The sequence below is a fragment of the Lytechinus variegatus genome, chromosome 8 (assembly GCF_018143015.1).
Source record: "Lytechinus variegatus isolate NC3 chromosome 8, Lvar_3.0, whole genome shotgun sequence".
In the NCBI taxonomy this organism is placed as follows: domain Eukaryota; kingdom Metazoa; phylum Echinodermata; class Echinoidea; order Temnopleuroida; family Toxopneustidae; genus Lytechinus; species Lytechinus variegatus.
The window spans coordinates 34,083,304-34,095,566 of record NC_054747.1 but is presented as its reverse complement, the minus strand read 5'-3'; the positions used below and the strand labels follow the sequence as shown (position 1 = coordinate 34,095,566).

At 37.1% G+C, this 12,263-nt stretch overlaps 1 protein-coding gene across 11 annotated transcripts in view; it reads right to left on the bottom strand.

Moving 5' to 3' along the window:
- The window catches only part of LOC121420408 (rho guanine nucleotide exchange factor 12-like), a 101,506-nt gene that overhangs the window by 43,482 nt on the left and 45,761 nt on the right, over positions 1-12,263 (bottom strand). For all 11 annotated transcript variants that reach the window (XM_041615026.1, XM_041615027.1, XM_041615028.1 and 8 more), the window contains 8 exons: positions 9,788-9,895; positions 9,062-9,160; positions 8,537-8,579; positions 7,672-7,909; positions 6,661-6,829; positions 5,203-5,314; positions 3,495-3,638; positions 2,551-2,634 (listed from right to left, as the gene is read on the bottom strand). In XM_041615026.1, the coding sequence (XP_041470960.1) occupies positions 2,551-2,634; positions 3,495-3,638; positions 5,203-5,314; positions 6,661-6,829; positions 7,672-7,909; positions 8,537-8,579; positions 9,062-9,160; positions 9,788-9,895 (997 nt within the window). The remainder of the gene's footprint in view (positions 1-2,550; positions 2,635-3,494; positions 3,639-5,202; positions 5,315-6,660; positions 6,830-7,671; positions 7,910-8,536; positions 8,580-9,061; positions 9,161-9,787; positions 9,896-12,263) is intronic.

The window sequence follows — 12,263 nt, the reverse complement described above, 5'->3', positions numbered from 1 at the left end:
CACATACATAATAGCATACAAAATATGCTTATGGTCACAATTAAAAAAATGTATGACAGCCCAGAAGCAAAGCACATTTTTCAAAGATAATTCAAAATTATGTGAAATACACTCAGGATTAAGGTCATGAAAAAAAATTGACCACTCATTTTGTCAAACATTAAAACTATTCCATGGGTTGTTTCATAAATAGTTTATTATAACTAAAAAAAGTTGTGTGTTAGTACCAACACAACATATTTGACAAGTAATCACATTGATCAATATGTAAGAATGTGTACCCCATTTGTACGCTCTGTTCTGTGATGCATTACTCACTAAATATGACTTCGAATCATGTGTGATATTTAGTCACAATATTATGTTTGTGAAACACCCCCTCTCCCCCCTGGTGACAAAAGTACAAAGTCTTTAGATATCAGCAATGTTGTATCTCGTTACAAATTGCATCCTGCCCTCTGAATTAGAATTCATTAATAAAGACATCTCCAGTAACAATTTAGGTCTAGATAGGCATATTGACACCCGCCTAATCACCAAAAACAATCAGTTTACACTAAATTCAATGTTTACGCTATGCTTTGAGCTTTTTCATGTTCACACTTCTCTGAGCCAGATGAAGCTCTTGTAGTTATGAGCAAGCAAAAATCCTGGCAAAAAAAGTTTACTTATTTTGAAAAGTACTGGAAAGTTTGTATTATCTTTGAGAGTTATTGCAAGTAACATATTCACACATCTTTTTTCATCAGGTGAATGTGTTCTTTTTCCCCGTTAATGGGCACAATACAACACATTATTTCATTTAACAAATGTGAAAGCTCCTATCCTTAGTCAATGGAAGAAAAAAAAAATTATCAGGAGAGTGTTAAAGCTCCTTTTTTAAGTTAATGGAACAATAAAATAAGAACTTTTAACCCTGAAGTTCAATGATAAGGTCATATATTGTTCAATGATATCATATGTCATTGATAAGAGGATCAACAGGAACAGAAGCTAAAGTATGCAATGCCTTTCATACATGCATCAGAAAACACACTCTCCTACTCAATGAGGAAAGAATAGCATTTCCTGAATAAACAAATTTGATTCCTCCATAAAACAGTTGCTTATTATATATAATTTATTCTAAAAAGAGAGAGAGATTAACTTCATGAATGCCAACCTTGTAAAATGAACTGTAGTATTTTGAGGGATGAAAACAGGTACATGTACCTTGGGTAGAAAGTGTTTTCAAATTTCAATGCATTTCAGTAAAACCTGCAAAATCGTCGTTAAAACACTGTATAAGATACTGCAGGAAAGGAAAAGTTGGCGCCTCTGTAATTCCTAAATTAAGGCTATTTTCTTTCTTCTGTATCGTTCTGATTTAATGTTCGAGCTCGATCAAATAGCAACGACAGCTTTTGCACAGTTTAGTGGGGAGTCAAACAACCACATTACCCTTATGCACCTCACATGCCAACTCCCCTCCTCCCAAAAGACCTTATTAAAAAACAATTTACATTTATATCTCACATATCAACAAAACAATCATATCTACAATTTCCAAAAGCAAAAACTAATACATTGATCCAGTATGTTAAGGTAGAATCAAATCAGAATCGGACCGATTTCTAGAGAGCTAGAAATATTAACATAGACAATAATGCTATGCAATCTGATGTTACATTTTACCTGTCTTCTTTATTGCTTTCTATCTCTCTTTACATGTTAATACCAAATAACCTTGGGTGCCAAACCATTTGGACGCTAATAAAATGAATCTCAAGAACATCAGACGTTACAAAACAAAGTATTAAATTTCACACACATCATAAAGTATATGAGATATGTGAAGAAAAGAAAGGTAGGTTCGTACTTCGTAGAGAAGATAGACTCGTAATGATCGTCCAAGCCAAGGTGAGCATGAATTGCATAACATATTGTAATCACTATCACTGCCATTTGTTAACAGGCAGATAAAAGATATCTGAACATGTTTGCGTACTTGAAATGATAAAAAACAATGTTAACTTCAGATTTGTGCACCTTGGTAGCATACATATGATACCTGGGGGCCGTTTCATAAAGCTGTTTGTACATTAAGAGCGACTTTAAGAACGACTGGTGATCCGTTCTTGTGGTAAATGGTATATTCATTGGCGATGGTTACGCGAGTACGAAAGGTTCACCAGTCGTTCTGAAAGTCGCTCTTAACTTACCAACAGCTTTATGAAACACCCACCAGTGCATATAGGCAATGGTGTATATTTAATGGCTTAAGAAAGAGAAGTGAAAAGAGGGGACTATCAATGGCATATGTAGAGAAAAGGAGGAAAGAGGGGGAAGGGGTTGAAGGGGGAGGGGGGGGAGAGGAGGAAGAGAAAGGAGAAAAGTATATAACGTGATGCAATACTCAATAAAGGAAAATACACCCCCCCCCCCCCCCCCGCCCTTCTAACATAGCAAAACAGGAACTTTCCACCTCTTTTTACAAAATGTAATTCTCCTAATTAATAGAATTTCTGGAATGCGAACTACATGGATTTAAAAACTCCTCAGAATACTCACCTAGTTCCTCATTATCTCCTTTCATGTGAATCACATTACTGGTTGGACTAATAGGATTGGCTGTTGACTTGGAGTCATCTTTACCTGCAAGAAAAAATAAACAACATAAATATTCAAGTACAAGTTAAGAAAGTTAAATAAATAAAGTAAACAAAATCTTCATTTCTAAGCCCTATTCCATCCTGCTCATCGCCAACTTTTTACTTTTAAGAGGAAGCACTCCTGTGGAGCTTTTTGTGGAATGAACAGTAGATTTTGTTTACTGATAATTTGTTATAAGTTACCAAAATTTTTGCATTTGATCGGCTCAGAGCAAAAGGGTAATTGAAAATCACTGACGAAAATATAACTACTGTGGTATTTACCTACACATTGTGCTGCACTCAACCCAAGTGAGGTAAATGGGTACCAACAGGATGAAATTCCTCAAACAGCTGTGTGCAGCAGAATCGGTATGCTAGATAAGCCGGGGTAATATAAGAGCACCTTGAGCACCTAGCAAGGTGGATACGTGCACTATACAAATCCTATATTATTTTTATCATCGGCATTGACATTAGGGAAATTCATTCTGGGGGAGCATTTCATGAAATGATAATAAAAACAAAAAACAGTTGTTGTATAGTGCATTATCTGATTATGATTATAACGTCTCTTTGTGCTTTCAAAGGATGCCATTACCTCGGCTTTAGCTTGGCCGCCGTAATTACGTACAGTGCACACACATTTCAGGGAGTCTATTTGTACCAGGTACCCATTTACCTCACCTGGGTCAAGTGCAGCACAATGTGGGTACATTTCTTGTTGAATGAAACTACGACATCGCTGGGATTTGACCTCACGACCCTCTGTTTCAAATAAAACACCTGGTCAGTCATTTTGACTGGCTGTTATAAGCTACAAAAATGCGTGCACGTGATTGGCTCGGAGCTAAATATACCTACCTTGGTTATTGGCAACGACATTTGGGAAATTCATCCTGGTTCTTCTATGCTCTTTATCCTTCTCTTTCTTTTTCTTTTTTCCAGGGCATTCCGTCGTTATGTGCTCTAGACATGGACCTGACTTATGGATATTGAATTCACAATCTGAAAAGAAAAAAGAGTCACAAAGTTAAAGAGTAATTCATTAACATTTGCTTTCTAACATGTTGTCAGATCTTGGGAGTGGTTCATGAAGTCTGTTTTATACAACCCCCAAGAATGTCCTGTAATCTGATTGGTCCAAATCGGATCACATAATATTCAGCAAATGGCACTATTGCATCTATCCTGCACTCTGACATCATACCGAAAGTACTATCCTGCGCTCTGACATCAGAGTGCAGGATAGTGCGAGGTCAGGAATTATCTAGAATTTACATCAAATATAGCATTCCGGGCAATTCAGTAACATGGGGGAGGGGGTTTGTATAAAACAAACAATGCACGCATTCCTGTGCATAGAGGACCTAAATAATGAACTCTGTGCTCGACTCGCCAAATGTATATACCACACTCAGTCCTGCAAACCTCGGTGAGGTACATGTATATCCATTGGCTCTTCTCGAACATCGTTCATTATTTGACCCTGCATGCACGTGCTTAAGTCTGTTTTATCCAGCAGTTACCGCAGTAACAGCCAGACACCTATACTTCAAAATCCAGGTAAGCTGCTAGATCAACCAACTTGTCAAACAAAAGAAGGTTGATGAAAGACCCTTGACATCCAGTGAATGATTTGCTCATTAGTTTTGTAAAACAAATCAATCACAAATATCAATTACAAAATTTGCAATTAATAGATCAATTTCAACTATGGCAAATCAATTCTTATAGCCTATTCTCTGTATAACAACTCTGTATGATTTTCAGGCTAAGAATTAGGTATATTCACCTTGAAACACAATGGGGGCATTCTACTTTTTTTCTTTCTCTTTTTTCTTCATCATGTTCATCTTTAGGTAATACTATGGCATGGACCAGTAATTAAAGTTAACAAATGCAAATTAAAGGTCAAGTCCACTCAGAAATATGTTGATTTGAATCAATAGAGGAAAATCAGATAAGCATAATGCTAAATATTTCATCAAAATCGGATGTAGAATAAAAAAGTTATGACATTTTAAAGTTTCGCTTATTTTTCACAAAATAGTTATATACACAATTTAGTCACATGCAAATTAGAGAATCGATGACGTCCCTCACTCACTATTTCTTTTGTTTTTTATTGTTTGAACTGTACAATATTTCAATATTTACAGATTTGACAGAAAGGTCCAACTTGACTCAACCATAAAATGTTTAACAATGGTAATTGCACATGCTCAGGGAGGAATAAAAATTCTTTTTATGGGACAATGAGGAGAAAATTAGAATATTTCATATAATAAAATACAAAAGAAATAGTGAGTGAATGATGTCATCGGTTACCTCGATGTGCATACCAACCAGGATGTGCATATAACTGTTTTGTGAAATTAAGTGAAACTTAAAAATGTCATAACTTTCTTATTTCACATCCGATTTTAATGAAATTTTCAGTTATGTTCGTTAGATTTTTCTCTTTTTATTAAAATCAACTTTTTGTTGGGATGGGACTTGTCCTTTAAAAATCAATCACAAGTCTTATGCTTGAATTCTTGCAAACTACCCCCCTAGTCTAAACACTTACATGTACATTGTAGTCCTTGGTAGCCGATACCCCACAGTAATCCATTACACTGGTTACAGAATGTTGTATTCAAGTACTGATTCTCCTGAAAAACATGACCTTTCACAGATTGCTGGATCAGAAGAGAGAAGAATGACAGAGAGTTTGGTTAAATTGATGGAAAATGAACACCACGACAAGAGAGAAATGCTATTATTATATTTAGTATTGGAATCTACACAAGAGATTCAAAGTTCAGACGAGAGATGCATGAAATTTAAAGCAGGGGACCATTACTCAGCGTGAGATCACTAGGCATTGTGGGATGGGCTGTGATACCATTTTTTTTCTATTGTTTGAAATATACACCAGAAATGAAATACTCTGGAAATTTGTTTTACCCAACTGATAGTGGGCCCGGCAGCCGCTGTGCAGCGACAGATCCACGAGGCTCTATCGTTTTAATCGTTGAACGCCAAACAGGGTAGCAGCAACTCCCATCTTTTAACGTCTTTTGGTCTGACGTGGCCGGGATTTGAACCCCCAACCTCCCGGTTGTGAGACAAATGCTCTATCAACTGAGCCATTACACAGGCATGAGTCAGAAATTTCAGGGGATGAGCCAGTCCCTAATGTAGAAGTCTTACGCCGAAGATGTGGCATGTCTGTTACAACTTCATACTCATAGGAACAAAGAGGTACTCTTTCAGACAGCTTATTTCATTCCAAATTGAGAATGATTGAGAGGTCCAAAGAGGACCTAAAATTAAAAGTATTGTTGCATAAAGGGTCGTTACACAATGTCGCCTGGACTTAACCGGCGATCTAAACGATTAATAGCTCCGCACTCACCTCTGCGCATGAGTGGACATTACGCACGGCACGCCCGCAATACCCCCAAATATATACCCCCGATGACCAAGAGTCATTGTCAAGGTCAGTTGAGAGTTCTGTGTCAAGAGAGTCAAGTGCCTAAAAGTGAAGGTCAACGCGTACAACAGCTAACAGGGAAGAAGCTACCATGTAGTTGCTGTACAACAGGGCATCTTGGACAGACGGACATGGTGGAGAGACATCAATTCAGTAAGTCCCTCTCACTCTCACCTAATTATTCAATAGTATTCATGAAACATTCATGACCATTCTATATGAGGAAAGAGTAGTGGCTAAAGTCAAACGAATCATGAATGACCCCACCCATCCATTCCGTCATAACTATAACTACAATAGATCAGGTTTCCGCCTTTGCGTACCGAGATCTGCTCGAGCAAGGACGAGTCAATCTTTCACCCCAAACTCGATCCACCTCTTCAACGCTACTGCACAAAGATACTGATCAATTTGACAATTAGCCACCGAATGAAAGAATGCCCGGATTCTTGATTCTTTATGCTTTAATCTCTTCGAAAGTTATGATTACTGTTACAAGACATTTCCCTTCAGGGGATAATAGAGTTATCAATTCAATTCAGCACTGACCTTTTTGGTAGAGCGAGGGAATTTAAGAGGTCCTCTCCTGTCTTTGGTCATGAAGCTTGGAGCTCTCTCTAGGGCACTACTGGTCTGGTTCTTCACCCCAGCTTGCTTCATGAAGGTATTGAGTGCTGCAGCCAAGGCTTGGTTCTTGGGCTCCTTCTCGGCCTCAGATCTGTGGAGAGGAGATGCGAAGATGAGGAAATGGCCTGATTTAGGAGTGTTTGCTCAGTCTGTAGAGCAATCTAGTGACCAGGGGAACGTTTTATCAACATTTTTGTCTGACAAGTTGTCTTTTTGATTGGAGAAGCAATGTTTCAGATAGAATGGGACGTGTCAGAGAATACGTCTGACAGGTCATTTAATGAAAACGCTCCACAGGGTTTGATTCCCACTTGGTGTGATAGTGCCCTATGGCAAGGCATTTATTCCCATTACCAGGTCCCTCACAGAGGATAATACGCCTTCACAGGGAAAATTAATCATTCTTTTAACTTTAATATTGCAAAGCATGTAATGCAACTTATGACACAAAAATTACAGTTTACTGATGTGCTAGTGCCTTTGGTAAGGCATTTAACCTCACTCTCAGGCCCCAAAGAGAGAACAAAAAGCCTTGGAAAGAAAAATAACCATTTTTCAATTTAATATTGTAAAGCATGTAATCATGCTTATGAAATAACCTTTCAGTTTCATTGCAAGCACTGACAGCATCCGGGGCCCCACTGCTCAAATTTTTGCAAACCTCAAAAAAGCTCCTCAATACCTTTACAGGGGTATTCCTGACTGAAAATAATATGATTTGAACAGAAAAAGAAATTAGGTAACTTCGTTATTTATTCTCAGATTTTGATGGAACTGTCAGCATTTTGCTCTGTGAATTTCTTCACTCTATTTATTTACATATTTTCAGCCTGAAGTACCCCTTGTGCCTTATAAATCCCCATGTTACTATTGTTTTTTTCTCTCCTTGTTATTTATTGTTATTTTTGCAGAGGAAAGATAGATCACACTCACGTTGTTAACCTATCAAGATGGGGTAATAACGTTGACTCTACGATCTTCAGCTCCTGTGCCTTGTCCATATCCTCGTTAGTTAGGTACTGGTCTCCGAAGATGGAACCAAGCCCTAGCGCCCTCTTGTGACGGAAGTCAGCCAGGAGATCATCGACCTCCTCCTTGGCTAGGTTGCGAGCGGCGATGAAGACGTTCCTCATCGCCTCTTCATTGTTCTGTTGTGTGTTGATGGTGTGTTCTGAAAAAACACAAAATATAAATGTTCATCTATATCTCTATTTCCATTTCTAGAAGAACAAGTGTATTCTATGTACAATTCGATTCCATTTCTGATTCTGGTTTAAATCATTAGCAGTTGTTGATTTGAATGATTTGTTAAAATTATAAGAACCAGCACTGAAAGTATGAAACTGGACGGGATGGAGACTGTACTTCTACAAGAGCAGATAATATGATCAATGAACAACTTCAACAGGCACTCAACTCAAGCCTACAGCATCGTGGACTTAAAGTAAAGAGACATATTTTATTTATTTATTTATGGACTAGCATCACATGGAGATAATCTACATCTACTTATTGACATAAGTACATTTTCATAAAACAAATAATTCTATACTTTCAAAAAGAAATGATATGGTTGCTCCATCAAACTGTAATCTGTGACAATTACACAGCTTAATACCAGAAAAGGAATATGCATAAAATGATTTCCACGCATGAACTTTTAAGGAGAATTTCGATCCCATTAGGGTGTATAAACCAATTACCAGCTGGGCCCTAGCTTACAATGAGTTGTGATTGATCCAATCACAACTAAGGAAATCCAGTGACAACATTTTAAAAACCCATAACATCAACTTACCTATATTGTTGACAAGACTTTCACTCATCTGTATCCTCAGAGGCTGGATGAGATTGAAATAAAAAGAGAACACAGTGACTACAGTTATAAGAGTAACATCAAGCTACACACAGAGATCATGCCTGCTGGAAGAATTCTTAATGGTATTGTGAATTCATAGAAATCTTGATGAATGAAAATAGACAATTATCTAGCCATGTAATGTTTTGGCCATTCCTGTGATGCTGTTCCTGACTAAAAGCTGTTTAACTCCCCAGGGAGAGGAGAATGTGCATATGCCATGTGAGGGAATGACGGATTGAATCCGATGCTGGGGTCATATCAAATCTGTAAGCGCTTAGATACGTGCAGTGATGTCTAAATCATGTCTTAAAGACGTTGCATTGTAAATAACCAGATAGTTACTATATTATTTTCACCTTTAGCTAATCATAATACGATCTGGAAATCACTGCACAATAAAAAACATAATTCAGTGTTTAAATTGGCAACTTTGGGGTAAAATTACAACTTCATGATACTTACCCCTCCACTTCCAAGAAATGTTGAGAAGATATCATAAACCCATTTCTTCATATCCCTCAAGTTTCCACTTGCGTATGAGTCTGTGACTAGGTAGAAAAACTGTATCATAAAGAAAGACAAAGTGCAGGTAGATTAAAATATTGATGCCAGTTGTAACAGACACACCAAATCTCAAGACTTCCGCCTTCGGGACCCTGGCCTATCATGCCTTTATCACAGCCTATCCCCATATACATGTACATTATACACAATGCCTGTGATCTCGTGCCGAATCACAGAAATCCGAACACACAGCTGGTCTTTGATCTCGGCATGTCTGTTGTAACAATCTCAAAGCTGAGTTTGTACAATCTTGAAACCGTGTTTGCTTGTGTAAAAATAAATGCCAAATGATTCTGCTAGAAAATGTACAATTGTTGAGAAATGGAAATGTGTGTGTGTATTTGAGTTTTGTCAGACGTGTATCAATCAGATTGATTATTTTCGTCTGGGACCGACCTTTAACGTCACCATCCGAAAGACATGACCAGGGCTCGAACCTCGAACCTCTGCATCAATTTGTAACTTCCCCACAGCTTGGATTACAGGCGCACGCCACAACGGCCAGTTGTTGAGTCTTTTTCCAAGCAATAATGACTAGTCCCATATGTGCTTATCTATGTTGGTAATTGTAAGTATGATCATTTTCAGCTTAGAGTTTATAATTTCACAGCAGCAAAAACTTACCAAACTTGAAGGGTCGCTGTTTGAGATGAGATAGTGGAGGAATACAGCCATGTGTGCTGATTTCTTCTGGAGCTGCTCAAGGTCATTGAATGGTCCATGATCTTCAAGCTGGACAAGATTCAATCAAGAACACAGCCAAAAAGTTAGTCAATCAAAGAAATACAAAGAAATCCATCTATTCAGATTAAATCAATGAAAACGTAGATACATTTGATAGAATAATAGACTCACAACAGGAGTGTGTTTCATGAAGCAAATAGTGAAATTCAATGATCAATATACTCTCAGCCAATCAGATGCAAGGATTTCACTAGCTTATAACAAAGATCACTGAATATTTGATTCATGAAATGCTCCCTAGAAGGTCAAATCTATAGGCCATATAAGCACAGTATGAAAAGGAAAACATGGTCCAAGGATATAAATCTTGAAAAGGTATTCTTTAAATATTCTAACCTAAGTAAATATATCTTATCGGGCTAAAAAAACGTCAGAAAGAAAGCATCTTTGTTATATATCAATATGTTAAGAAAGAAATTAAAATCACTGAGTGAAACAGAGCGAGATATGTAGTATCTTTAAAGATGGTAAAAGCGCACTTTGTTCCAGATACACGTATATCGCTACCTTTTAATGTATAAATTTGTTTTGAGCTTCGCAAGACCTTACCACAAAAAATAATGAGGAAGACCAATATATTTAAATATTCTAACCTAAGCAAAGATATCTTATCGGGCTAAAAAGCGTCAGAAAGAAAGCATCTTTGTTACGTAATACCAAGAAATTAATATCACTAAGTGAAACAAAGAGAGCCAGATATGCAGTATCTCTAAAGATGGTAAAAGCGCACTTTGTTCCAGATACACATATATCGCTGCCTTTTAATGGAGACATTTGTTTTGAGCTTTGCAAGACCTTACCACAAAAAATAATGAGGAAGACCAATATATTTAAATATTCTAACCTAAGCAAAGATATCTTATCGGGCTAAAAAGCGTCAGAAAGAAAGCATCTTTGTTACGTAATACCAATATGTTAAGAAAGAAATTAAAATCACTGAGTGAAACAGAGCGAGATATGTAGTATCTTTAAAGATGGTAAAAGCGCACTTTGTTCCAGATACATGTATATCGCTACCTTTTAATGGAGACATTTGTTTTGAGCTTCGCAAGACCTTACCACAAAAAATAATGAGGAAGACCAATATATTTAAATATTCTAACCTAAGCAAAGATATCTTATCGGGCTTAAAAGCGTCAGAAAGAAAGCATCTTTGTTACGTAATACCAAGAAATTAATATCACTAAGTGAAACAAAGAGAGCCAGATATGTAGTATCTTTAAAGATGGTAAAAGCGCACTTTGTTCCAGATACATGTATATCGCTACCTTTTAATGGAGAAATTTGTTTTGAGCTTCGCAAGACCTTACCACAAAAAATAATGAGGAAGACCATATGAGTTGAAAATGTTTTTTCTTAAGCCATAAATGATCAGCATTTATAACCGAAATATTAGAGATTTATTACGAAATCTTAAGAATTGCAAAAAAGGTTATTTTCCCCTCATTTTCCATAACCAGCATATAATACCGTTCTTGTATACAGATTGAGGCATCCTCCAGCATATGAACTAATGCAAATTACACAAGCACAAAAAGATATTCACTATTTTTTATTTGCAAGAGCCTTTTATATCTACTCAAGATTTCCACGAGGGGGGGGGGGTCAATCAATCAAATTCCTAGGGCCCCATTTATACAAAACTTAGCAATTGCATGTACGACTGATCACTATGCTTGATCTCTTTCTTCACTATAAGCAATCAACTTTAAAAATAAGCTACACAAACCACCTTTCAGATTCATATTTAATACTACGCCAGGAAGGCCTTTTTTATTTCAATTATAGTATACCACTCATTTCATGGATACCACTAACCAGACTCTTGCTTGTCATAAAAAAGGGAAGATCCTGCTCTGTTACCCTCTTAATAATATGGGTCAAGGACGATATTCGATATCAAAGGCTGTTCATAAAGTTGCACATAACATTATGAACAGGAATAAGGAGGAAATCAGGCTGTGTTGCAGAAAAACAATTATTACTGCAGACAATATCTATGTTGAATCATCTGATCATTAAACTCCTACATCTAATTTTCACCAAAAATAGTTTTCCCTTTAAATGTGAATGAAATTATTGGAGATTCAGTCATACACTTAGTAAGGGCATGGTCACACCGCCCGAGCATTGTTGGAGCGGTCGTGGAGCGGAGAGAAAAAAATCATCACCGCTCGCTCCCGTTCACCATTTTCGATTTCGATTGTTTTTATTTTGTTTTCGATTTTTTCCCCCAATTTTGAGAGCGAAATTCGACCCTCTTTCCCTTACGCTCCACGACCGCTCCAACAACGCTTGGGCAGTGTGACCAGGCCTTTAAAAACTCATGGATAACTAATGTCTCATATTTTGACGC